The following is a 27,978-nucleotide window of genomic DNA, read 5'->3' on the forward strand; positions in this document are numbered from 1 at the left end:
ACGTGGTGGGAAGGGAACAACATCGTCTTCACTATCAGACTGCATTCTGCTATGCTCCCTCCGAATGTTGCGACAATGAGGGCACATGCTTGGCTTCCAAATCCCAGTTTGATTCACTTCATTGAACATGTGTAATAGATCAAAAACAGGGTGTGGTTCAGGACCCTCCACTGTTACATCATACTTTCCGTCAGAAAGTCCAACCTTTGCCACAACAGAAAATCCAATATCTGTTGTTTCACTCAATCTGTTAACAGCCGCTGATCCTTTACAACTAACAAAATAGTGTGCTATAGTCACTGCCTTAGCATGAACGTTCGCGAGAATCGTTTTTCTTGCCCTCCAAAACAAGAAGACCGCACCTATTTGCAGTGCCATACAAGCAAACTTTGGTGTCCGTAACACCATCCCATGCATCAACGTTCTTCCTTGTCTTCCACGCGATGGAACCACTAGACTCATAGTCAAACTGCCAAAGAAAACCGGTATCCATTTTGTGTATCGGCAGGCATATGTTTTTTTTGTCTGGACATATTATGCTGTCATGGAGTACGAACGATACCGCGATGACATTGCCGTCATTGCTAACAAGCCTTCCCAAAATGAGTTTGCACTTTGACCCTTCAACGGTGTATAAAACTTGTGCGTTTTCGGAGTATGCTCCATCATTAAACCTGTGAGCGATAAATGTCTTCAGGTCGATGGTAGCATCTGTTCCCAGTTGAATATGGGATGGAAATGGAAGACTCCCTCTTAGACGGAGAAAACCAGCAACGTTGTTGTTTCCCATCTTTTTTGTGTGTAAAATAGATGCATCACACCACAAAATGATGGAATGGATCAGTTGAAGAAGGTAATGTGCAGTTATTCAAAAAACTAATGGAAAACTCAAGCAAGGTACATATTGTGTTGTGTGATAGTTGGGATGTTCACATGCCAAAACTATAAATAAAGTGATTATAGAATCATATTTTCACTTTCATTAAGCGAAGCGTTGTTCTTCAGCTTATTATTATAATTCAGTAGCATCTAATTCTCTCTATTATTTTTCCAAACCACTTTTCATTTTCTGGCGTTTATGCTGTTTTTTATTCTTCCATTTCTTGTTTCTTTGATTCTTAATCCATCTCCTTTTTCATTGCATAACGCAGTGTTAGTTTCTTTCTTTAACAGTATAGTTTCAAAACCAGTTTATGGATGGTTTTTAGCACAACTCAATTCTAGTTTTAAAATCACTTTCTCTTGCTATTTTTTTTATAATTTAAAATGGAATTTATAATATTTTTTTAATGAATAAAATATACTGCAATCAAATATATTCTTGTTTGAAAATTATATTTAGCATGAGGGGTTGTACTTTCAGAACTCCTTTAAATTTCTACCACATTCAATGTTTTATTATTATATATTAACTACAGTTATATGAATGTATTTATAAAAGCTCCGTTAAAATAATATTTTACTTTAAATATTAATGACTTAAATTTAGTACATAACATATGCAATTCCCAAAGACTGGACCATGTCACAAATTTTATATTTATGTAAAGTTTACATTGAAAGTTTAATTTAAGACATGTTTATTACTTTAGAAATCGTGATTATTAATAAAGCTGGCAATATATTAATTCAAATATATCTATGTTATAACTGAATATCATCCACAAGTATTTCAAATATTTCAATATTTCATCTTAAATTAATATATTTGAACAGAAAATAAGTAAAATATAATCAATGATTAATTTTGCTAAAATAAAACTTAGAAATTATATCGAAATGTTTTTTATCATAAATTCTACATAAAACACTAACCACCAACATGATTATTAATTACATCAATTTAAAATTTACAAGTCCTCCTTCGAAACTTTCTTTTCACTTTTTAATTTTTTTTTTTAACGGTACTCTATAACATGTAGATTCTACTACTCACAAACTGTGAAAAAAAATCAAACCTAGTAATCCAATATTATGTGCATTTATATAATACACTTGCATCTAAACTGTTTTATAATATAAAGCCAATTTTAATTTATTTATTTCTTCGTAATATTATCCGTTATTGTCAAATAGTTTCTCAAATTTATTTTTAATTGTTCATGTTTGAAGTTAGCTAATGCTAAGATCGTGTCTTTGAATTATATACATGTTCAATTCTCTTTATTGTTTCCATCATAAACTATATTATGGCATGAATGACTGTAGTATTGCATCAATTTTATTTTGATTTTACCTCATTTTATTTTGGTATATTCAAACAAATACAAAGAAAATATATCCCGAAAAGAATCAAACAAGTGGAAGAAATAAAGAGTAACAGGGATGATATGGACAATTGTTGATGGTTTTCGGAAGTGTTTGGACTTTATAACCCAAGTTCAAGATAAATTAGGTCAAAGGTTAAGACAAACCAAGTTGAGGTCAAATACCGAGACAAGTTAGACTAGACTAGAGATTGAGACAAGTCGTGTAAAATTGAAGGTTGAGAAGTGTCAGGTCGAATCCAAGGTTGAGACGAGTTGGGTCAGACAAAAGGTTGAGATGAATCAGGTCTTGCAAAATGTTGAGACGGGTTTGGACCGAATTTGATTGGGATATCCACGATCAAAACTCAGTTGAGTAATTTCTGATCAAAATTTGGTTGAAATGGCCATGACCGAAACTCGATGGAGGTTTGCCCTAATCAAAATTTAGTTGAATTTGCTTAAGTCGACCTCAAACTAATTCGGCTATGACAACTACGCCCAAGACTAGGGTGAAGTCAATCCCCCTAAAATTTGGCTGAGGTCTTGATCGAAATTCAGTCAAGTCAACTCCTCTAAAAAGTTGGTCAAATTTGGTCAGCGCAGAAAAATTCTATCAAGTCGGTCCTAACCGAAATTCGATCGAGACAACGATGCCCGTCAAAAATCACGACAATCACAAACAAAACTCAATTGAGTCGACCTTAATTAAAACTCAACCCTTTTTAAGACATTTTATTTTTCAAACTTAATAAATTCAATTATCAGAAATCTTATTTAAATCAATTTTTTAAACACACAAATTCAATTAAAATTTTGATATTAATCCTAACATAAAGAAATAAATATACACTCATCCGTTAATTTAATATTTTTCTTATTTTCTTTCATTGGATTGAAACATATTCAAAGGAAACATTCCCCACTCCACTTGATAAAAAAGAATCAAACAAGTGGAAGAATAAAGAATAATAGATGATATTGATTTGATCTTGCTATAGTGCCATGACAGTGTGGGTTTTCTGTAGTGCTTGGACTTTATATTATTACAAGATGGTTCTATATCTTTTGTTAGCATTCTAAATCTTTCATGCGTATGCATGCCTCATGTTTCATACTCCAAATAATACAACCACAAAAATAAAAGAAAATTTCTTAATACAATGTGGTCTAAAACATTAACAAGGTCATAAAAATATATATAAATACACCAAATTAGGGTTTTCTCTCAATTAACCGTAGAAATTTTTGCATTTGATAATACTTCCATTAGCATGTCCTCTGAATCTTCCATCATTGACAATAGATGTTACCTTTTGCCGGGTGCCTAGAGATGGTTGTAAGGGAACACCGTCGTTGTCTTCACTATCAGACTGCATTCTGCTATGCTCTCTCTGAATATTAATACAATGAAGGCACATGCTTGGCTTCCAAATCCCAGTTCTATTCACTCCCTTGAACATATGTAATAATGCAGAAATAGGATGTGATTCAGGACCATCCACTGTTATATCAAACTTTCCATCACACACTCGAACCTTTGTCACAACAGAAAATCCAATATCTGTTGTTTCACTTGATCTGTTAACTGCCACTGATCCGTTACTACTAACAAAATAGTGTGCTATAGTCACTGCTTTAGCAGCACGTTCATGATAATAGTTTTTCTTGCACTCCAAAACAAGAAGACCACACCTGTTTGCAGTGCCATACAGGTAAACTTTGGTGTCCGTAACACCACCCCGTGCATCAACGTTCTTCCTTGTCTTCGTCCACGGGATGGAACACGTAAGCTCGACGAACACGCGAAGCAAACCAGTTTCCGTTTTGAATATCGGCAGCCATGGTTGTTTTGTGTCTGAACATAGTATGCTGTCATGGAGTACAAACGATACCTCGTTGACATCGCCGTCCTTGAGAACATTTCTTCGTAATGCGAGACTGCACTCTGACCCTTGAACTGTGTATAAAACTTCTGCTCTTTCGAGGAATCCTCTATCACCAGACCTGTGAGAGATTGATGTCTTCATGTTGATGGTAGCATCTGCTCCCAGTTGAGTATGGGATGGAAATGGAAGACTCCCTCTATGACGGAGAAAACTAGCAACGTTGTTGTTTCCCATCTTTTTTTGTGTGTAGAATAGATGCAGCGTACCACAAAATGTTGGATTGGATCAGTCGAATAAGTTAATGTGCAGTTATTCAAAAATATAATAATGGGAAACTCTAAACTAGGTATTTATCACTTTTTGCAAGTATACCAAATTCTTTCAGTGAAGTAAGTTAAGAGTATGGTTCTCCTAAGAGATTTTGAGTCACGTTATTAAATTAAAATTATTTATCAAGATCAATTATTGATGATAACATTTGTGATTTCAATTTGGAAATTAGTATGACATTAACAATGTAAAAAGATTAAGATTGAAAAATACAATAAAAGATCAATATTGAAAAATTCAATAAAAGATTACTGGAATTGGTCTTTGACTAACATTATAATAAAATCGTGAACAACATACATTCTCTGTTCAAGCATTCAAATAAGAGTATCTTGGTTTAATTCCTTAAAACAAGTTCTAAAATTATCTATTGAATTATTAATTCCTTAATTAATTCAGATAATTTTGCATTAAATTCATATGTTGAGAATGACCAAAAGTACAGAAGTTAGTCGTAGGATAATTACTTTTAGTTTTTTTTCTAACGTTTTTGGTTCTAAAAATACTTTCCGTACAAAAAAACTTTTAAAGAGAATTATCCTTTCCTATAATCAAAAGCAAAAGAACAACAACAGAAACATATATTGTACACGAAATTTACATTAATATATCGTCAACAACCAATTCCAATTAATAGAAAATTAGCCTATCCTAGACATCTCAAACGTATTCTTTAGAGCAATTTCTTACAGAAAGTGAAGTCTTGATGTCTTGAAAGGTCTCCTTAGTGGCTACTAAGTTCTCCAGTATTTTTCATATCCCAAAACTATAAATAAATTTATAGAATCATATTTTGGCTCACTGTAAGGAAGCGTTGTTCTTCAACTTATTATTATAATTCAGTAGCATCTAATTCTGTCATATTTTTCCAAATCACTTTTCTCTTTCTAGTGTTTATGTTGTTTTTTATTCTTCCACTTGCTTGATTCTTGATTAATCTACTTTTCGATTCTATTATATGAGATTTCACATTCATACTTTTACTCTAACAAAATAATACATTCAATATATTCGTGCATACCCACATTAGATATAAAAGTCAAATTTACATGTGGTTATCATCATAGGCTAGGTCTTGTACTTAAATGAGTGTAGCAAATGGAAGATTAAAGAATCAAAGGAAAAAGAAAAGTGGCTTAGAAAATATGAAAGAGAGTGCAATGATGATTCTATAATAATATACTATTCTTGTTGCTTTGGAGTTCAAGAGTGTAAAAATTGTGGTAAGTATATTTCATCTTTTTTTAAACTAACACTAAGTAGAGTCAGTTCTTCATAAACTAATGTTAACATACTAGTATTCACAATTTTACAATCGATGCAAATTGGATATTTATAATTATATTTAGCGTAGCTTTTTATTAAAAGACAACACTAAATACATATTCTCTTATAATAAAAGAATTGATTAAGATATACCAAAAAAATTTTGCTAACATCCAAAATGGTTTTAGATGTTGGTGACAAAAAGTTCCGATTAAAATTGGCAAAACTTATATCTATCCCTAACGATTCATCGTAAAATTTTGATTTATATCTAAAATTAATATTATTGACATACATAAATAATTGTGTTTGATAATGATTACAATGAACTTATTAATTTAGTTGAAATTATCGATTAATATTAGTTAAGAAATAATTGATATAGGTTCGAGAGAAACCTCAAATTATACTAATTGAAAATAATTAAAATTGACTACTTCTACTTTCTGATATGTTTCTCTATCTGATAGTTGATTTTCTCCCAAGTCATTTTCAAATTTGTTTTTCATCATAAGTTTCAAATTCTGATAAACCCCCATTTCAACTACTTCTACTTTCTGATATGTGTTTCTTTATACGATATTTCTGTATACGAGATTTCACATTTAGAATTTTACTTTGACAATAAAACAGTCATTACATGGGTGCATCATCAACATTAGATATTAAAGTCGAATTTACATGTGGTTATCGTAAGCTAGGTTGCTGTACTGAAATGAGTATAGGAAGTGGAAGATTAAAGAATCAAATGGGATACCAAAAGAAGAAAAGTGGTTTAGAAAATATGAAAGAGAATTAGATACTATCTAGATTAATAAATTGATAAGCGGGAGAATAATAGGTAGATGATTGAATTGATAAATGGGAAGAATGATGCTCCTTTTTACCTATTTTCAACATGAAAAAGGATTGGATTAATTACAATTTGTCATTCTTTGTCTGCAATCATATGATTGTTGACACTCTTGTCCAAATACAACACATTTCTATCTTCAGACTTGAGTTATACATTTGTAGTACATTCAAACTTTCTTAAAATTCTACAAGACTAACAAATTATTCAACATATATATTGAGAGAGAAACGCATAAAGTTAGGATCTTCACTCAATTAAAACCATAGAAATTTTTGCATTTGATGATACTACCATTAGCATGACCTCTGAACCTTCCATCGTTGGCAATGGTCGCTGCATTTAGCTGGCTACCGAGACGTTGTGGTAAGAGAACAACATCGTCTTCACTATCAGACTGCGAAAACGTTGTGTTATACTCCCTCCGAATGTTACGACAATGAGGACACATCCTTGGCTTCCAAATCCCAGTTCTACTCACTTCACCGAACATGTATAATAATGCAGAAACAGGGTGTGATTCAGGACCCTCCACTGTTATATCAAACTTTCCTTCACAAAGTCCAACCTTTGCCACAACAGAAAATCCAATATCTGTTGTTTCACTTGATCTGTTAACACCCGCTGATCCTTTACTACTAACAAAATAGTGTGTTATAGTCACTGCCTGAGCAGTACGTTCGTGATAATCGTTTTTCTTGCCCTCCCAAACAAGAAGGCCATGTCTATTTTCAGTGCCATACAAGTAAACTTTGGTCTCCGTAACACCATCCCATGCATGGACGTTATTCTTTGTCTTCCACGGGATGGAACCCTTAGACTGAGAGTCGAACGGGCAATGAAAACCGGCATCGAATTTGTATATAGGCAGGCATATGACTTTTTTGTCTGAACATGTTATGCTGTCATGGAGTACGAACGATACCACGTTGACATTTCCGTCATTGCGAACAATCCTTCCTAACACGAGTTTGCACTTTGACCCTTCAACGGTGTATAAAACTTCTGCGTTTTCGGCGTATGCTCCATCATTAAACCTGTGAGAGATAAATGTCTTCATGTCGATGGTAGCATCTGTTCCCAGTTGAAGATGAGAGGGAAATGGAATACTTCCTATATGACGGTGAAAACAAGCAACGTTGTTGTTTCCCATCTTTTCTGTGTGTAGAATAGATGCAGCACACCACGAAATGTTGGAATGGATTAGTTGAAGAAGGTAATGTGCAGTAACTCAAAAATATAATAATGGGAAACTCAAGTAAACTTGTGTTCTGTGGATGTTCATATCCCAAAACTATAAGTACACTGATTATAGAATCATATTTTCTCTCACTATAAGGAAGCGTTGTTCTTCAGCTTATTAATTCAGTAGCATCTAATTCTGTCATGTTTTTCCAAACCACTTTTCTCTTTCTACTGTTTATGCTGTTTTTTATTCTTCTACTTGCTTGATTCATCTACTTTTATGTGATATCACTAAATTTATGTTTGCTTTCAACTCAAAAATTAAATTCAAGCACACTCAATCTCTCAGAAGAACTAGGTGATGCATCACTTGTGATAATTACTCAGACTTGTTTGGATAACCATTCCAACATACATTTATAGAAGATAAGAAAGTAAAGTTGCTAAAAGAATAACCATTATATGTCAGATTCTTGCTAAAACAATCAAACAAGTGGAAAAATAAAGAATCATAAAGATGATGTTGATCTTGCAAGTGCCATAACTGGGGGACACACAGGTGAAGGTAGAACAACACAAAAATTAGATTTACTATATTTCTTTAAATGAATAAAATATACTCTGCAACCAAATATATTATTATTTCAAAATTACCTTTTGAACACTAATGACTTCAGTTTAGTAAAGAACATAAAATATGCAATTCTAAAATGTTTAATATTTAAATAAATTTTATATTGAATTTTTAATTTAAGACAAGCTTGTTACATTATCAATAGTGATTATTAATAAATAAAGTTGGTTACATATTCAAATATATTTATATTAGATATGGATTAATATATAACTAACAATATCATCAACCAGTATTTGAATATTTTATCTTAAATTAATATAATTTTGACAAAAAAAACAAGTAAAATCTAATTATTATATAACTTTATGGCATCATCAACCAGTAATTGATTTCCACATCCCACTTTTATTTACTTTTATTCAAATATATTTATATTTTTTTCCTTTTTAATAAACTTTTATTCTTTCTTTCTCTTTTCAATTTTAACTATGTTCTAACCAAATTCTATCGACAAAGAGTACGAAACAAATGCAAACCATAAAAATAAGAGTGAATATTATGTGTGTTTATTTCCCACGTTTAATGTTCATTTCAAAAATATCTAATCTTGTCAATTATAATTTCACATTATATAATTCTTATTCATCAAATCCAATAGTTTCACGATATAAAAATTAATTTTAATTTGTTTATTTCTTCATTATGTTTTATAAGTATATTCTTTTCTTCTTAAAGATTATATATTTGAGATTTCTTTCAAATAAAGATTGAAATAATTTAAAAAAATTAATTTTATATCGAATTAAATATTTAAAAAAAGTCATAGGGTTTCAACCGTTTAAGAAGTTAAGGAAAGAAGAAATCTACTTAAAATAAGAAAACTATATAATAATTAATTATTGAATCCTATAATACTTTGTTGTACCAATAGCCATAAACATTAGACAAATAAATTTACTATCAAAAAGTTTGTATTTGAAAAGCTCCAAAACAGCGAAAAAATGTTACAACTCTAGGAAATAAGGCAACTTATTTGACTACTTTCCTAAAGTGACGTAGTGAGTGATGTTTACTATGTTACTAATGCTACAGTGGGGTTTCTTTGAAAGCTAGTGTTACAGTTACAATAGTTGATGTAATGCTAAACTACATTGGCCAATCTACCAGAACTTGATCCTTTTCTTCGTCTACGCCTCTTTTGACGAATGCGCCAAAAACTCAATAGCAAAATACCTGTCAGAAGTAAAATATATGAAACATAAACAACATAAATATACTAGTCCAAAAATAGATGGTAAAAAATCAAGTATTTTACTAACCAGTTAATGCAACAACAAAAGGAACCAACCAATGACCAACAACCAACACAGGTGCATCAGGCTACAAGAAATGATCAAAGAATTCACAACATCAGCAATATGAAGTTTCCGATGACAAACATAAAGATCAACACTAAATGACCAATACAATAGTTGTTCTTCTTCATACCTCATCTCCATAGAACAGGCCCAAATACCTGTTCCCCAGAGATTCACCCTTTCTTCTTACGGTCAACCTGGGTTGCTTAGTGTTAGAAGTGCCAGAGGATGAATTGAAACCCCTTCCCAAATCAATGATAGGATAACCGGGCAGTCTTCTGTTTCTTCCTCTTACTTGCAAGTTGTAACCTTTAGTTTTCCAAATTTCAAATCTTGTGTCAGTCCCACAAATCAATTCCTTACCCACAATGGCTGAATATGCGGAGAAATTTACATCAGTTCTACGGGATGGCAATCGATTGTCAGCTTCATACAAAGGAGAGTCTTGTTTAATTGTATCCGAGAAAAGTGTTGGATCTTTAACATCTTCACTGGTAAAATCCAGTATTTTCCTCAGAAGGGCAAAACAATTTGTTATCATATGACTGCTATCCAAACAATTGGAGTCCCCATACACAGCTATGCGACCTTCGCCAATTGTCATGAGACCAAGAATTGGAGAATCTGCCTGTTTCACCAAAAAGAAACCATATTTCAAATTAGAAAGTATGTTTTATTTAACCTTTTTTTTCCTTCAGAGGCTACATTTATCAATGCTTATTTCAATATACATAATTACAGAGATAAAAGGTGTCATGTCATACCTTGGTTGAGCCAGAAGTTAGCAGCACACTCTGTGTGGCTCCACTTTCTGAACTATCTAAGAAGGGAAAGCTATGCACATAACCACCCCTTGGAAACCTCACTATATTTGTCCCAGATGCATATCGATTCTGCTCACCCAAAAGTGAAAAATCACCATTCAAAATCTTATCTCCAAAAGCAATCCCAAATGGAGCCAAAAGATCATTAAGTGCAGGAATGTTAGCACCTCCAGTGACTGGGGTCCACCAGCTCCGTGTATTGTCATCAAAGAATCTCATCTTTACCATTGAATCTACATTATACCACTCGGCAAAGACAGCTAATCCCAATCCAGTATTTAAAACATCATCTTTTAGTTTTTCAATCTCCTCAGGAAAGTACTCATCCTCAAGATCCACCAACAAAAGTGTACCATAATGCCGAGCATCAAAACATGTAAGAGGAGAACCAAGTGTTTCAATATAGTAACCAGCATCTCGTAACATGTTGAACATGATGTGAAAATTTGTATGTAGATGATCCCCGTGCCAATCAAGAATGTCATTACGAACATCCAAGGAATCTCTAGGAATATATCCAGGTGGGTATTTGATATTGTGAAACTGATCCCACAAAATTCGTTTAGATCGTTGTGGTGTTGGTACCACATTTAATTTTAATTGAAGCACACAAATGCTAACTTGAGGGTCCTTCTCTCCTTGAGCTGGGGGGCTAGAAACCTTAAGAGTTACATTACCTTCAATCTTACCAGAAAATTGTGCACCTTCTTCCTTGATCTGCATGTGAAGAGCCAAATAACCAGTCCAAGGCCATATTATCTCAGAATAAGTAAAATGTATGCTTAGAAGATTCCCTTCTTCATCAAAAGGGTGCCATGTTGGTGGACTTTCAATGTATCCAATCACACCCATTCCATTCAAAATGGTGGCATTGAAGATGACAGGCATGGCACCTGCATAGAGTGGCTGACGACAAAATGGCCATGTGTAAGGACAATCTGTATAATCAAGAACACTGGGAAATATGCTTGTCCTAGGTTTGTAGCTCTTAAGAATCTCATATGATGCTAACCTGAAAATCAAGTAAACAAATATGAAAACATGATTTAAGAACATAAAGCTATTTGTAGTTAAAAGCCCAAATGAATCCCGATAATTTCAAAAGCCATTTGATTGTAGTCCTTTAGTTCCCCACAGGAAGCCCGCTAAACAAATTTCCAAAACCAAGAAACTCAGTTTTGGTTAAAACTACATGGACCTATTTAAAAGGTTTCCATAAAGTATACGGACATTACAATTATTTATGTACCTGGAAATTACATTGTTTATATATATGGTCAGCTTGAGCAGAAAATTGGCGAAATGGTCAAATGTCTAGTCCAATTAACCCAAACATAGGATAATTTTAGAGGTGTAGAAACCTGTTGAGTTGGCCCAAAATCAGTTATGTCAAACAGGTTGAACAAGTTGTTTTAGTTTACCTAACTTCTTATAATTTTTATATCTGTTTGTGAATATTGTACATATATGCATTGTTGCCAAAATCACCGATTATCTTGCAAACTTGTACAAGTTTATGAATCTAGTGAGTGGCCACAAATTAACTCAGTTTTGGAGTAGACTTGTGCCATCTATGGCAGACATGAGCATAATTAAGCATACTTGCTAGTTTACAACCGAGTTAGAGAGTCCATGCGTGCAAATGAAAGGTCAATCAAAATGTCACCGAGGACACAGTTAAAAGGTTGCAATTAGGTTTTCTTCTTTTCCCATTTCACGTAGCATCATTGCATATTTCTCCTTTGGCAGTATGATGATTCTCCTCTACATTTCATTCGTGTTTGGTTTAATTCTCGTTTGGTTTCATTCTGCTTTGCATCGCAACTGAGTTTTCGTCTGAACTGCATTTTGGCACTGTATTTCAATTCCTCTGCCTCACACACAAGTGAGTACTCAGGCAACATGCAATCTGCCACTATTTTTGTCTCCTCTGCTCTACAAAGCCGTAAAAGTACATTCTACCTTTATTTTTGTTCCGTACTATAGGAATTTTTTCTTCTTTTCTTTTCTGTTCTTATAAAAAATTTTGGAATTCTGCTCTTGCGTTTTAAGTCTAGCAAATCCTCTATGATGAGACTTGGTTGATGATTTACTTGGGAATTTTATTCATTAAAATTTGTGGAATTATTGTTTTATTATGCTTAATTCTGGTATTGAATTAGTATGATATTTACAAGTATTATTTCCTTTTTCATATGAAGTAGACTCTTACAAGTTTACAAGCTGAGATGAAGCCCCAACAAGTCTACGTAGACTCTCAAGTTCACTAACCTTGCATATGCGTTCACAATTTGATCGAATGTGGTTTGACCAATCAATTATGAATGTATATATACATACACTCATGCTAATTCCTTTCCCAGCATGGTTCTTAAAATTATCAGAACTATCATAGAAACAATAACACTAAAACCATTTCTTTGCTATGGTAAATTGTGTGTCCCATTAAGATATATCTTAAAAACAAATAAAATAGAAAGGTAAACAAGAGAACATACAGATCAACTCTGCCAGCACCCTGCTCATACATGTTAGGCCCAGAAAGCTTTGCAGCACCCTCAACCAATGCTTGTTTCATGCTTGCTGGGTTTAAGATACTTTTTCTCTCAGATTCAGGAATGACACTGACAAGCAAACATACAACACCGGCAACTACAGGACTTGCAACACTAGTTCCTGATAAGCTTTTACAGCCTGCGCTAATTTTTGATCCCATAATGTCCCGTCCATATGCAACTATGTCTGGCTTTACACGGCCATAACTGCAATGTACAAATGCCAATATAATTTAAAAAATTATTAACAAGAAAGCAAACTTGCATACAAATTAAAGATGCTACAGAAAAAAAAAACAGAGGACAAGAATAACTCATTAAATAAAAAATATTTTCTAGTTAAACATTTAACAGACCATTGTACAACGAAATTAGCATCATATGAGATCAAAAAAGTATTTGCATAAAGAAAAAAAAATACAGAAGTTGTCATCAGAAATATTTAACAAATGACAGTGAAACAGGAACAATGAAATATAAACAAATACGAGGATGTTACCCATGAGGAAGCTCCCAGGTACTCATGCCACGTGAGGAAAAGGAGGCTATATGGTCACTATAGTCAATACCACCAACACCAATAACATCACTTTGATCAGCTGGATTGTTCAAAGTTCCATAAAGTGGTCCATCATTTCCAATTGCAGAAACCATGATTATATTATTTGCTGTTATCTCCCATATCTGTTACCATAAAACTCTATAAAAGGACATTTATGTACTATGTGAAATAAATAATTATTACTGCATACAAGTACCAGCCAGAAACAAATAATAGCTTCTTCAAATATAGGAGTTACAGCAGAGAAACTATTCACCAAATAATATCTCACTATTGAATTAGTGAGCAGAAACAGATAGGCACAAGAAATTTACCTTTTCAACAAACGGGAGATCCAAGTAATCAGGTCCACCTATGCTCAAATTTAACACATCCATATTGGTTGCAATTGCATAGTTGAAGGCATCAAGGAACCATGATGTATATGATACCTGTAACAGGCTGAATGCAATCTTCTCAAAATCTTGCCAACCATTCTAGAATAATATAATTATAAGCAGAGAACTAGAAGAAATAAAAAACAGCATGTATTTATAACTGGCGAAGATACATATAGGTTCTTCCTTTAGAGCTTGATAGCTTTTACTATTTGTTCATAAACTTTTGTTCATTGCTGTATCATGCATCTATAATGACGGTATTTTGGAATCTGGGTGAAAGAAATGCCATTTCCATGCACTCAAAAGATTTAAACTCAACCCCCTCCCACTTCCAAAGCAAGAAAAGAGTTCAACATAGCATCCAACAGGCATTACCTGTGCATCAGTGAACACTCGAAATGCATAAATCTCTGTGTCTGGTGCAAAACCAAGGCACTCAGAATCTACACCAGCAATTACACCCGCAACAAAAGTCCCATGTCCAAGATTATCATTCAACGTATCTTCATTGGTCCAATTAGTACGCTCCTGTAAATTTCCTCATCACTCAACTCATCCACTATCAACCAAAAGCAATAATTTCAAATTAATAATTACCTTGATGTTACGAAAATGAGGGTGATCAGCCCGAATGCCAGTATCAAATATAGCCATCTTGACCTTGGCACCAGTGTACCCTTTCGCCCAGAGATCCTCAGCCCCAAACATTGAAGTAACTTGTGATCTCTGCCAAAACCCAAAAACCTCAAAACATGCAACTGCACAGTTTCAATTAATAAATCCAAATATAGTTGTGATGTCTACAAAATTGATGTTGATTGTTAAAATTGATTTTCAAGTATAGTGATTTATGTTTAGATGTTTTCATTATAAAAGCAGGTTAGAAATTAAAGTATAAAAAATTTTATCAATCGCAAAAGCTACACAGTTGATTTAAGCCTCAGCTCAAAATCAATTTTAAACCCATAATCAAGTATTCATCGTGAGACCACATAGGTGAACATTTACCCAAAATCAGGTTAATTAGTATCACGGTATTCGATGTGAACTTAGATGATACGTCGTGAATGCACTTGGTCCCACATCCCAAATATGATTTCCATGTTTACTAAGAAGCTAATAGGATAAAATCCACATTCCATTCGTAATTTCGGGTTTCCACTGTAACGCAACATAGACAAAACAATCCAACAGCCATAACCAAAGGTACCAGATCAAAGTCTAAATCTTTCTCGTTTCCCCCAAATACCCAACATCAGAAAACCATAAATTTTAACCTGCATCATCAATTCCCGCCCCCACTTGATGGAACTGCTGTGATTGCCAACACTTTTTTCACCTTCTTCGGCCTCGCAAAACGACATCGCAGTGAAGATCTTCCCGGGGCGCTTCTTCGTCCCGTCCTCGAACGCCCCAACCTTCTTGTTGCGTCTCTGATCCGTCGTCATCAAACCCCTCTTGTAGCTCACGTCCAAGCTCACGTATTTAACCGACCCCAGTTTCCGAATCTCGTCTACCACCCCGGAATCCTCGATGGCCACCAGCCCGAAGTCAGTTGGGAACTGCGCCGCCGGGTTCTGGCGCGGGATCCAGCGCCATCCCTCGGGGCGGAGGGCGGATTCGAGGTAGGCGCGGTGGCTGTCGACGGCGGCGTAGTGACGGAAGGCAACGATGTAATTGGGAGGGGGAGGAGAGGAATTGGGGGCTAGGTTTTGGAAGAGGGTGACGGAGAGAATTAGGAGAGAGAGTGAAAAGGTATTCCATTGGTGAGGAATGGTGGCCATAGTTCGGCTCCTACATTGGAGATAGAGTGTACAATAGAGAGATGAAACAGAGAGAGAGAGAGAGAGAGAGAGAGAGAGAGAGAGGTGTTTCTGCCTAAGTTGATGTTTGGTTTGGTTTGTGTTATGTTGGGATGACATTGTCTCAATCATGTCAAAGTGTTGCTTCTTTTTCTCTTTCTGGATTTTTTTTCAACATAGTTGAGGATGGATTTTTGTCTGACACAAAATGTTTTTTTTTTTTTTTATCTACGAAGCACACTAATATTTACTTGAATAATATGTATTGGAAGAGGTTAGAATTCAGTTTTTAAAAAATCTAATTTGATTTTTCATTTGAATAATTTTTTATGAAAAGGTATGAAAAATCGAATTCTAAATTTATTTTTAATAATTTTTGTGAAAATGTATATTAAAAATCTTTAATAGTTTTCGAAAATAGTTAAACATTATCTTAACTGTCTTAATTGTTTAACATATTTTTTAAATTTTGTTTTTAATTTAAATTTAATAAATAAATAATTAATTTTAATATTTTAATTAAATGTTTTAAATTTAAAAAAATTAAAATTAATTTTATTATAGATTTAAAAATTATTTAATTTATTTTAATATAGGTTATTGTTTTAATAATTATTATTACGATTATAATAATAATAATAATACTAAAAATAATAATAAAAATAATATAAGAGTTGATTTAATATATTTTAACATATTAAACTATATTAAAATAAACTCATTATTTATTAAAATTAAAATTAAAATATAAAATTTTAAAATATATGTTACATGGTTTTTTAAAAATCGTTAACAACCCTTAACATACATTAACGAATTTCGAAAACTTTTTAATATAGCTTTTTAAATTATGTTTTTTAATTTAAAATTAATGAATAATTGATTTATTTTAATATTTTAGTATGATTTATATATTAAATCAGATTGTATATTATTATTATTATTATTAGTATTATTATTATAACTGTCATTATAATTATTAAAATAATAACATATATTAAAATAAATTAAATATTTTCTAAATTCTATAATAAAATTAATTTAAAATTTTGTTAAATTCAAAAAAGATATATTAAAATATTAAAATAATTTAATTATTTAATAAATTTTAAAATAAAAAATAAAACTCAAAAATATGTTACGTGGAAAACCGTTTAACATAACTTATTAAAATAAATTAAATATTTTTAAAATTTTATTATTAAAATTATTTAAAAAATTGTTAAATTCAAAAAGAAAATATATATTAAAAATTAAAATTAATTAATTAATTATTACAATCTAAATTAAAAAAAATTAAAGTAATATGTTAAATGGTTACCGTTAACAATGTTAACCGATTTTAAAAATCGTTTAACATATTTTTTTAAAATTTTATTTAACTTTAAATTAATAAATAGCTAATTTATTTTATTATTTTAATTTGATTTAACATGTTAAAATATATTAAATCAGATTTTAAATTATTATTATTATTATAATTATCCCAATAATTATTAAAACAACGTATCAACGTCAAGGATCACAGTCCCTAGTCCTACAAGGATCCTCAGTCAACGTCAAAATCACCATCCTTATCAAAAGTCAAGCTAGCAGCTACTAGAAGACAGGAACCACGTAAAATAATTTTGCAACCAAATAGCTTGTCTCACTCTCAACAATAAAATAAAATAAAATAATCCACAAAACCATTCATGGGCTCATCATGGATCAATGCGATGTCAACCAAGCGCGACAGGGCAACGTGGACATCGATTAAAACAAAACAAAGGACTTGCAACATTTAAACATGATAAAGTAGTGCTTATATTATAAATTGATAATACTAGGTAGGTTTTTTAGAAGTGAAGGTATACAGTAAATGGCACCGTACATTACACGATTGACAGAAAGACAACCAGCAAAGAATCTCAAGGGCCCATTTGTTTGGCTTTCCCTATGATTCGATAGACAGAACCTGTATAGTAGTAAAAATGGTTCGGTTCAAGAAAAAGTTCAGCGTGCATTCCTAGACCCACGTTCTATTATGCCTCAGGCCAACCAACCCCTCTTCTAATATTATGTAATAACAAACTCAATTAATGGCAACTGTGTTTCTGGTAATACCTTCATCCAATGTCATAACCATCAAACCAAAGAGCGTCAAATCAATTTGCTGAGGTCATAAACATGATCATTTTAGTGTCCCCAACGCATTTGTCGTAAGCTTATCAGTCATCATCATGTTCATTTTAACTCTTCAACTGTGACTCCAAAGCAGTCTTCGGTTCTGAACTGGAGGAGCCAGTCCTGGAATGTCGCGAATGTCCTTGTTCTCCGGATGCACAAGCTGAAATTTTGAAAGAATTCATAATAATTTGAGCAGTCATAAGATTAAATACTTATAGAAGGTGACTTCTGGAATCTAGTTCTATTAGGTTGTGAATGAAACTTTTACCAAAAAAGAAAAATGGCATTCCAAATTGTGACATTTGTAACTATATTTAAATTTTAGAACTTTTTTCACCACCTTCAACTGCCTGGACTCAATCAATGATATTTTTGTTTTAAATCCAATGCCAAAACAATCTCTTTCAAACATACTGCAAATAAATTTTGGAAGTGTTTTTTATGATAATTGTCACATGGCTGCATCGATCAATAACAAAAAAAGATGAACCTTAGCATATCACATAAAAATGCATAAACTAATGAAGGCCATCAAATTCTGTATCCAGTGAAAGACTTGAAAAACGGAAGTTCTTTTTCATGGTTAATCGATAAGTAAATATAATATGCTTCCACAAGCAACATACATATCCTTACACATTGTCAAGCAATTTTTACCGTTAACTACAAAAAAATTCCCGGCCCAATAACTTCACCTAGAAATACAATAATAGTTAAAAATTCCCGATAACGGTTCTGAATTAAACCTTGGGTTAAAAAGTCATATTCTCTTACCTTTACTATAATGATAGCAATTACTCCAATGACAATAAGGAAAAGTAGCATCATAATACACTTGTCAGTAGCAACCTATTATAAAAGCACCCATATGTTAGATGAATGATTCATATATATATATATATATATATATATATATATATATATATATATATATATATATATATATATATATAGTAACTACATTGCAATGAAATGATGTGGATTCTGTAGAAATTGACCTGCCTACCGATTTCCTTGACCAATTGTGATGCTTTCTTTAAAGAGAAATGGATCGAATCCAGCTCATTGACAACTCTGCTCATTTGTTCCGTCTATACATAGAAGAGTGTACACTTAAACCCATGTCGAATTCAAGTCTTTTTTTCTTCGTTAATTTTGGGGTATGCATAAGATTCATACCTGAGCCTTAAGAGCTGCTGCAGTCTCTGTACCAACATTTATTGTTTCTTGAACGACCTATCAGCAATCAACTTCCTATCAGCAAACTTCCCCTTTTACCCAAAAGAGGAAAGCAAAAATTATATGTAAAGAATATTCAAATTAAACATCAAGAATTTTTGATTCCACAACTTTCTCATCTCTTCAAACTTCCAGCGGATAGAGAGTTCAATTGTGACCTTTCAGGTTAGTTACACATAAAATGCAAGTCTTTTTCCACATAAAGTTCAACAATGCACATGGATAAGTTCTCTAATTGCGACTCTGGTCTAAATGAGTATACTATGTCATACAAAAACCTTACAATTATCTTATATAGCTATGCCTTTGTACGCCTACTACTATTGAAAAATATCCTTTCTCCCAAACCTCCATCACACACACCTTCATTTCCTGGAGAGCCAGAAAAATTCTAGCAAACGTGATGATAGAATGGGAGTGAACAAAAGCAAGATTGGGACAGTAGTTCTTCAAGAGCATAAAAGTTTACAATGTAATTTAATTGAGGAAGAACATGTAGCAAATAAGCAAAATGGCAAGCAAGTGCCAATTAAACAAGAAGAAACAAATTAGATCATAGCAGGACAGAAAAATAAGAGACCAGAAAGACGGTAACGATAACTTAAGGTCCCCGCATTGCCAAAACTGCTACATACAAGAAACACTTGGAGGAACCAATGTGATTTCGCTCTGGGTTCCTTGGACTAGAAAAAATATAATAGCAAACTATAGACAAATTCGTTGTGCACTGCAAATTCTAAAAGATGTGACACCCAAAAAATAGACCTACCTTCTTTCCCCTTTCAATGGCCTGATCTGTCTCATCCATCATCCTATTCCCATGATCCATTAGTTGTTCGTTAGTCATTGCTGTAATAAATCATAAAGGGTCAATGTTAAGCACAATAGTATATATCTTGATTCTATTTGCTAAACAGCTTGTTTTTAGTTTCCTTTCTTTTCAAAGGCTTTTAAGACTTCCAGGCAGTTGACCAAAACTATAGACATGCAAATGCCTTTCAGTGACAGAGAAATGTGATACGAAAAATAAATTATTATAGGCTTTCATTTATTTGAAAGCAGAAAATGTGATACGAAAAATAAATACCCGCATGTACAACATAAAGGTATCGGTCTGCTTACAAGATGCTAGCAAGCCATTTTCTTCAGCAAAACCTTCATTTGGCCCCTCAAAGAGTTCAATTCGTTTATGCTCAATATTTGTAGCATACCTGCATTGCAACATAGCACACACTAGAGTTGGTCGTTGATATCAAGGAATACATCCACTAATGGCAGAATATATTTCGAAGTTACAGAAGCAATAAAAAAATATGTCTGCCAAACGGGATAAATCGATAGCTTATGCTTTGTTTTAACTTACTTCTTTTTTAAAGCAACATATGAGTTTAACTCTTTGATCTGCAACAAAAATAGAAGATGCTTGTAAGTAACATTTGTTATGGAAATCAATAAAACTAAAATGCGAAAACATATCGATTAAAATGTCAACGGAAAAAAAAAATCCACAATCATCTAACCATTGACTGCTTTTTCTCATTCAACATTTTGTTAGTTTCTCTGTCGAAGTTATTCTCCAAAGCTTTGACTTCTTTATCGAACTCCTTGATAAGCCTGAAAAATGAGATCCAACCGTAAACACACTAGACGAGGCAGCCACGGCAAAATCTCAAATCCAAGACGTGCTTCAATGCCAAACGATTATCAGGAAAATCACACAATCAGACTTTGGAAAACAAATTAAAACCTCACGCTATAGACAGGTTTCTGTTCATGATTTTTCAGTATCACAGATCTGAAAGTTGTGACAGATTATACAGGCTCTCTTGCACAAAGCTCTCATCAATGTGAGACAAACGCAATTCGAATAAGCGAAGTGCAAACGACATAATCGAAATTATTCAAATGTGGAATGTGAAAAATACCGTTTACATTCTCGCATTTTCTCCGTGAGCTCTTCCAACTGCCGGCTCTGTCTATTCGAATCCTTAATCTTCTCCAACTTCTGAAATCCATTTCTGCAACAGCAACCACAAGACCAACATATGAGAAAACAATGCAGGAACGGAACACGAAAGGAAGCGAGGAGGTTGAGGTTCTGACGATAGGGCGCGGAAATTGTCGGCGATTTGCCCCTCGATCTCGGCCAGGTCCTCGCTGATCGCCGACAACTGATCCATCTCGCAGCGAGATCTGAGGCAGAGAGGGCTGTTTGGATGAGGCCTTCAGGAGTGAGAGGAAACGAGGAATGCGGGTCAGATTTCGCGTTGCTCCCAAACAGCGCGTTGTGCGGTTGGGACGGGATCTTCAGTGTATGTTCGTCCCTTTTACTTTCAAGGAACAAACAAAAATTATTGGGGTTTTCTTCCCTCCTCTCCCGCTTGATTTGTTTATTTTTATTTTTGTTTTTATTTTATTTTGTTTACTTCAACGTTCTGAGTTGTTTTTTCTAATATTTAGTTTTATATTTTTAATTGAAACGTTAAATTTAAACCGCTACTACTAGCTTTAGGATTCCGTGATCGTGGGTAATTATTTCGTGATCAACCTTTTCTCAAACTTTTTTTATTATTTTAACATAAACTATTAATTACATAATTTTTTAAATATTAAGATTTTCTTACATTTTTTTAAATCCCTTTTATATATAGTCATCTACCCTTTTATATGGATAGAATATATACTATATATAGGTAAAATGCAATAACCTTATGTTGTACTGAAAAATGAGTGAAATTATTCATATTTTCCTCAAAAGCTTTTAAACATTGAAAAATATATTATCTGTTTCAAAAATATTTTTAAAAATTTATCTACAATATAATTTTAATTTATCATTTTTTTTCTTATAAATGGTTAGTGAGAAGTTTACATTAACCATCTCTATATTAAACTCAACACTTCTCTCTTAATTGATATAAAATGAAATTGAAATCGTTTTAATTAATTAAAAAATTAAATATTTTTTATTACTTAAAAATTTGTTTGATTGTTTTATTTTGATATGAAACAATAGAGTGAAATATATTTTTTAAAAACATAACAAAATATTGTTCGTATTATTTATTTATTTTATTTTATTATGAGAGTTGACTTTAATTCATCTAAGGAAAACAAAAATTTACATGAGAGTTGACTTTAATTCATTTATTTTGTAAGTTATTATTTACATTAAAATATGTTGTCTAAGCTCTTTTAAATGTCTACACAATATTTATAAATTATGAACAAAATAAGTTGTATTACTATACTAATTTCTGATTATTTGGCAATGATCACTTTTTAATTATATATAAGATTATTAGTGGGTTCACAGTCTGAAAAAACTCAATATTAATGATAAAACAAATAAGAAAGAAGAGGAATATTACAATATTTTCTAAAAAAAAAGCACAGTTGACTAAGAAATAAAAGAAGCAGCTATTCTTAAATTATTTATTTCTATGGAAAATATTTTCATTGGTAATTTTTGTGTGACAGAAAGTGGCTATGGGGAGAGGGCTAATCCCATCTTCGCCGACGACTCTCACCGGTGTCTTTGCTTCCATCACCAAAACCCCACCAAAAAGTTTCAATCTTTCGTTTGGTTTTAAACTTGTGCACCATAAGTATCGTCATCTTCTTCCATTGGCTTGCTGCTTCAGCGTGTCTTCTTCCACTTCTTCCCCTTCCCAATGTTCAGTCGACATTTCCAAATACACAGAAGCATTTTCCAGACGAATGGCCATGGCTGGTCTCAAACCCCATCACCGAATTGGTGAGCTTCTCTTTGTCTCACACCTGATATCATACAGAAAAAATGAATCTTTTTTGAAAAATTTTGCTATTAGCTCGACTTGGTGTGTGCCCGTTTTATTATTGTTGTGTCAGCATCAAACTTAAAAAGTAGAATGTTGATTAATTGAAAGGGGTTGAAACATTTAGACTATTTTCAATTTGCTGATGATGCAATGGACTAGTAATTCACTGCATTGTATATTAACTGTTTGATGTTATGATGCCTTTTTTCCTATCAGCTTTGGGAGTCTCTGGTGGCCCTGACAGTATGGCACTCTGTGTGTTAACTGCTGAATGGAAAACTGCTGGAGCTAATGTTGTCACAACCGAGAATGGTGGTCTCATAGATGGGCTACTGGCAATAATTGTTGATCATGGTCTTCGAGCAGAGAGCAAAGAGGAGGCCAACGTTGTTTCTCAACGAGTTTCAAAAATGGGTTCGTTGTACAAACGCGGTTTCTTCATTTGTGATTGCATCAATGGGATATGGATCTTTTCATCTTAGATTTTCACGTGACGTTATCACAGTCCATGTGAAAAATAATGTTGAATGACATTCTTTATAAACATTAAATAAATAAACGAGAGTTTATAAAAAAATTTAGAGGTTTACGAAGAGAATGATATAACAAATTTTACATGGCATGCATAGTGTGGGGACATTACCCGAGATCTTGAACTTTTCCAGCTATAAGTTTGGCTGACATAACACAGCATAGACACTTATTTCAGGAATCAGGTGTGAGATCGCCAGCTGTGATTGGCCAAGAGGAAGACCAAAACAGGGTCATTTGCAGGAAGCTGCCCGGGAAATGAGGTTATAGCATCTGTTCATTTTATTGAAGAAGTATTATATATCTGTTTTGGGAAGTTAGGAACTTTGATAAAGTATACTAATTGCAGATTATAATTTGTTGAACTTTAGGTACAAAATCTTTCAAGAAGTTTGTGCCCAACACCAGATTGGGGTATTGCTTATTGCACATCATGCTGATGATCAGGTTTGATTGATGATACTATATGTTTACGTGTGTCTGCCATTCCTCATTTTCCCACATTGTTTTGATGAATTGCATGTCACATGTAGGAACTCCAGTCTTAGAACATTGGGTTTGAACATAACTTAACCCTATAAAACCATCTTATAAGATGAGGTTTGTATCCAACTTACATATATATTCTATTAAAGCTATATTACTAGTTGGTGTAGAATTATATTCCCACCATAGAGGTTGCAATTAAGGAACTCCCAAAGAGACCACCAATAAGGCAGGCTATGACTGACCACAGTTAAGATGGTTTTCCAACATCTAGGTATTTATGGTTGATCATGAAGTGATTTATTGATCTTTGGGCATAGACAGTCTGCATATGGTTAAATACCTAGGACAATATTTTATGAATAAGTACTTTTTGAGTGACAAATGACTAATGGTGTTTTATTATCCTGTAACCTTTTAAGGCTTGCTCTAGATTTTAGACATGTAGTGATTGTTGAGAAACAATGCAGGCCGAGTTATTTATTTTAAGGCTTTCTCGAAATAGTGGTGTGCTTGGACTTGCAGGCATGCCTTTTACTTCCCAGATTTTCCCTACACATGCACATTCCGACGAAGTTCAGGTAAACCAGGGCATTCTTCTTGTGCGGCCTCTTCTGGAATTTTCAAAGGAAGATATGTACAAGGTTGGTTCTAGATATTAATTTTATATGCATTGCCCTTTTTATGATCATACTTGATAATTATGATGAGAAAAGTCACCTGTACAGATATGCCAAGGAGGTAGTGAGGATTGGGTGGAAGACCCTACTAATCAAAGCCCATTATATGCACGTAATAGAATACGGATGGTGCTGAATAATTTGTCATCTTGTAAGTTTTGTTAATGTGATTCGTGACTTCTTTATTGTTACTCTAAGAATTTGTTAAGATCTTCAAGCAATCATCTCTTTTGGGTGGAAAGCCCTCGATTATACAAGCTCCCCCTTTATTATAATTTATTGCCTTCTAGACATCTACAATCTGTCTCTTTCCCCTTACTATCTCAAGTAACTATCCACCTGACAATCTCTGTTGTGAATGACTTCATGTGGCTGTAATATTCAGTCACTACTACTCTACCTCTTTCTTCTGTAAACTTGTTTTAATGTGTGGCTTACTGACAGACTCCTTTCAATAAGGAGTTTCTTTGGCATTCAGCACTAATTTCTTTCATCTATACTGTATGCTAAAAATTGAGTTTTTGCTGATACATCCACTAACATCTTATTATGGTCTTGAAGATCAGGTGGTGTAGTCATGATTTATATGGAAAATATAGGCTGGGTTGTCTAAATGACTCTTTTTTTAATATTTCCAGCTAAATTCAAGTTTGAGCTTCAAGCAATAATTTCTGCTTGCAGAATAACACGCACATATGTTGATCAAATTGGCTATAACTTGATACGTGAAGCTGTGATTATCAAGGATGTGAGTGTCACTTAACTTCTTATTCCATTCATTGCTTATTTGAATAACACTTGAATTTAATTATTGAATAGCTAAATATCATGTTGATTTATGGAAAATAATACATATAAGCCCTTTGTCTGTTTGTTGCTTAAGTTATATTAATTTATGTCCCTGAAATTTACTAATAACATGTTTGTTGGGATCATTGTGTGGTTTATTTTTGCAGCATGGTTATGCTGTTATCGATTTACAGATTCTTTGTTCTATGAAAATCGAGGACATATGCCTGATGAAATTTCTTTCCTTGGTCTTACAGGTGCTTCTAATATTATATATGATTATTTTATTTTTGAACCTTTTTTTTTATATATATTACACTTGTAATTTCTGTCAAATTTCATGTTTTAGTTTGTATCACAAAGACAAAGGCAAGTCAGAGGCAGTGCTATGAAATTGCTAATGGACTACATTCGTACATTTCCATGCAAGGTAAGTTTGCTTCCATCAAATTGTTTTCCTAACAAAATTACAGAAGTTTATCTAATATTTTCTTTACAACATACATGTTTATCTAAATATCTAATTAATTTCAACATTTTTTACTTCTCATTTTGTCTTCAATTATGCTGTAGAACTCTATCACAATAGCAGGTTGTTACCTTTGTCCAGATCCTGGTTCTAAAGGGTCTAGACTTCTGGTCTGCTGCTGTTCTGATGACTGTGCTTTGCCATTAAAGATGGAATATTTCGAGTCTCTCTCTTATGGACAAGAAGTGCATTGTGTTGCCAATGAGTTAGAAAAAATTATAGAGGATGATCACTCATTTGCAAATCACTTCGTTCCTGATTCATCAGATGTACACTTTTTGGATGTGAATCCTACTTTAATTTTGACCGAAGCCAAAATGTTAAACATAATCACTGAATCAACCTACAATGATATTCTTGCTTTGCAGAAGCAAGAAACTGCTTACTTCAGGTCTACAACTGAGACCATTTCTGACTCTGCATCAAAGCATGGAGTTGAAACTGTTGCCCCTTTTAGAAAATCGCTTCAGCCAGGACAATTTTATTACTTTATGAATCGATTTATTCTCAGATGGAGTTTGAAAAATAAAATTGATGAAGATGAACTTTCTGGTTTAGTGGATTATGAAATGGATTTGAGTGAGGAAGCCAGGAGCTTTTGTTGCACATCTTGTGTAGTTGGTCATAATGAAGTACTTAAGGTGCGACAAATGATTGAATCTGATTGGCTGTATCTGGCTGAGTTATCAAAATATCCACTTTCTAAAAACTCCATCCAATATGACGTTAAATCAGTGAATGAAACCAAGCAAATAATGTACAGAACATCTCCATGTTTACACTATGCCAGTGTATCAGCAAAGCAAGCTCTCCACAAGTTAAAAGCTATCCCAGTTGCCGCAAGGAGAAGCCTGCCTGTTCTGATCACTGAACAAGGACAATTACAAAGCATTCCAGTAAGTTGACCTCTCTCGCTGCATTGTTTTACAAGTTGTCCGGATTCATGACACACCCTGAATATTGATTATCCTTATCATTTTTAATCTTTCTATTTGTTATATTTTTCTTTGTTGTCTGCACTTGGTCTTTTGGGACCTGATTCTGCATCCTTATGATTTCAGAGTGTTAATTTCAAGCACTGTCCCTTCCTGATGGTGCATATGGAGTTTAGGCCAAAAATACCGCTTGGGGGAGGTCATACCTCATTCATATAGCAAAACCGTGACAACAGTAAAGATCGTGATTGCAAGAATGTTTTGGCTATCGGTTCCCCAATTTGAAACGAGACGAGTTGTAACTATTCCTGTCCCCAGCAAATTTCATGTCAACCAAAAGGGACACACCAAAATGGAATGATCAGTATCCAAGCTGGGGCCACCAACCACCATCTGCTTTACCGAACCAAGTTTTACTTTCACTTCTGGATCTCGCACAAATTGAATTAGAGGGGAGTAGATCCTTGGCTAATGGTATATGGGAGTGTGTAAAGATGAAATCATAATGATAGTCCATAGAACTTGCTGAGTTAGTCAAGCAGCATATTCAAATTACCTTATTTCACAATTAGCATCCCACAGGCTTTGTAAGAGTTGACTCGTGTACATGTTGAAAGTAACAAATAGGACACAAGCTTGCTGCTGACAGAGCCTCTTAGAAACCTGGTTAGTTGGCGGGTGGAGATTGCTTATAAGGAATGTAGGTTCGTTCTTTGTTGTGGCGTTCTTAAAGATAACTTGCGTAATCTCATAGTCAAATTCATGTAGATAGACATGGATGCTCTAATTTGTTCTGTCATCCCGGTAGAAAGTTGACATTTTGAATCTACTTATGGACTCAATAATTGTTCATAGAATGAAAATGATGAGGTTGAATACCATTTGATGATTCACCCTTTACCTTAGTAATATTTTTCATTTTGTTGTGACAACGAAATCTGAATAAATAAACCAAAATAAAAATGATTATCAACTCCTTTCACACACTTCACC

General features: G+C 33.3%; 5 protein-coding genes across 6 annotated transcripts; 1 reads left to right on the plus strand and 4 right to left on the minus strand.

The window, feature by feature from the left end:
* Positions 1 to 3,383: 3,383 nt before the first annotated feature.
* On the minus strand, positions 3,384 to 4,482 carry LOC148199911 (uncharacterized). Its single transcript, XM_088114647.1, has one exon. The coding sequence runs from the start codon at positions 4,367 to 4,369 to the stop codon at positions 3,479 to 3,481; it is 891 nt and encodes a 296-aa protein (XP_087970773.1). The 5' UTR covers positions 4,370 to 4,482; the 3' UTR covers positions 3,384 to 3,478.
* Positions 4,483 to 6,593: 2,111 nt separating this feature from the next.
* Positions 6,594 to 7,974, minus strand: LOC148199912 (uncharacterized). Its single transcript, XM_088114265.1, has one exon. The coding sequence runs from the start codon at positions 7,735 to 7,737 to the stop codon at positions 6,838 to 6,840; it is 900 nt and encodes a 299-aa protein (XP_087970391.1). The 5' UTR covers positions 7,738 to 7,974; the 3' UTR covers positions 6,594 to 6,837.
* A 1,239-nt stretch (positions 7,975 to 9,213) lies between these two features.
* S1P (SITE-1 protease) lies at positions 9,214 to 15,935 on the minus strand. Its single transcript, XM_047314998.2, has 10 exons — positions 15,303 to 15,935; positions 14,623 to 14,751; positions 14,401 to 14,553; positions 13,960 to 14,076; positions 13,583 to 13,767; positions 13,027 to 13,290; positions 10,469 to 11,540; positions 9,835 to 10,332; positions 9,666 to 9,726; positions 9,214 to 9,579 (listed from the first exon to the last, which is right to left on the minus strand). Exons 1-10 carry the CDS (start codon positions 15,807 to 15,809, stop codon positions 9,488 to 9,490), a joined length of 3,078 nt encoding a protein of 1,025 aa, XP_047170954.1. The 5' UTR covers positions 15,810 to 15,935; the 3' UTR covers positions 9,214 to 9,487.
* Positions 15,936 to 17,617: 1,682 nt separating this feature from the next.
* Positions 17,618 to 21,616, minus strand: NPSN11 (Putative plant snare 11). Its single transcript, XM_047315031.2, has 10 exons — positions 21,339 to 21,616; positions 21,161 to 21,253; positions 20,756 to 20,849; positions 20,599 to 20,636; positions 20,358 to 20,446; positions 20,005 to 20,084; positions 19,176 to 19,232; positions 18,995 to 19,087; positions 18,771 to 18,845; positions 17,618 to 18,156 (listed from the first exon to the last, which is right to left on the minus strand). Exons 1-10 carry the CDS (start codon positions 21,413 to 21,415, stop codon positions 18,067 to 18,069), a joined length of 786 nt encoding a protein of 261 aa, XP_047170987.1. The 5' UTR covers positions 21,416 to 21,616; the 3' UTR covers positions 17,618 to 18,066.
* Positions 21,617 to 22,690: 1,074 nt separating this feature from the next.
* On the plus strand, positions 22,691 to 27,876 carry RSY3 (Adenine nucleotide alpha hydrolases-like superfamily protein). Of its 2 annotated transcripts, XM_088114509.1 has the most exons (12): positions 22,691 to 22,992; positions 23,252 to 23,449; positions 23,745 to 23,829; positions 23,938 to 24,013; positions 24,523 to 24,696; positions 24,781 to 24,883; positions 25,371 to 25,480; positions 25,689 to 25,778; positions 25,871 to 25,951; positions 26,095 to 26,319; positions 26,419 to 26,946; positions 27,112 to 27,876. In XM_088114509.1, exons 1-12 carry the CDS (start codon positions 22,725 to 22,727, stop codon positions 27,202 to 27,204), a joined length of 2,031 nt encoding a protein of 676 aa, XP_087970635.1. In that variant the 5' UTR covers positions 22,691 to 22,724; the 3' UTR covers positions 27,205 to 27,876. The 2 variants fall into 2 exon arrangements, with proteins under 2 accessions (XP_087970635.1, XP_047170990.2); XM_047315034.2 differs by having other exon boundaries at positions 26,095 to 26,946.
* Positions 27,877 to 27,978: the final 102 nt, after the last annotated feature.

The sequence above is a fragment of the Vigna umbellata genome, chromosome 4 (genome assembly GCF_029865625.1).
Source record: "Vigna umbellata cultivar VRB3 chromosome 4, Vumbellata_1.0, whole genome shotgun sequence".
Lineage (NCBI taxonomy): Eukaryota > Viridiplantae > Streptophyta > Magnoliopsida > Fabales > Fabaceae > Vigna > Vigna umbellata.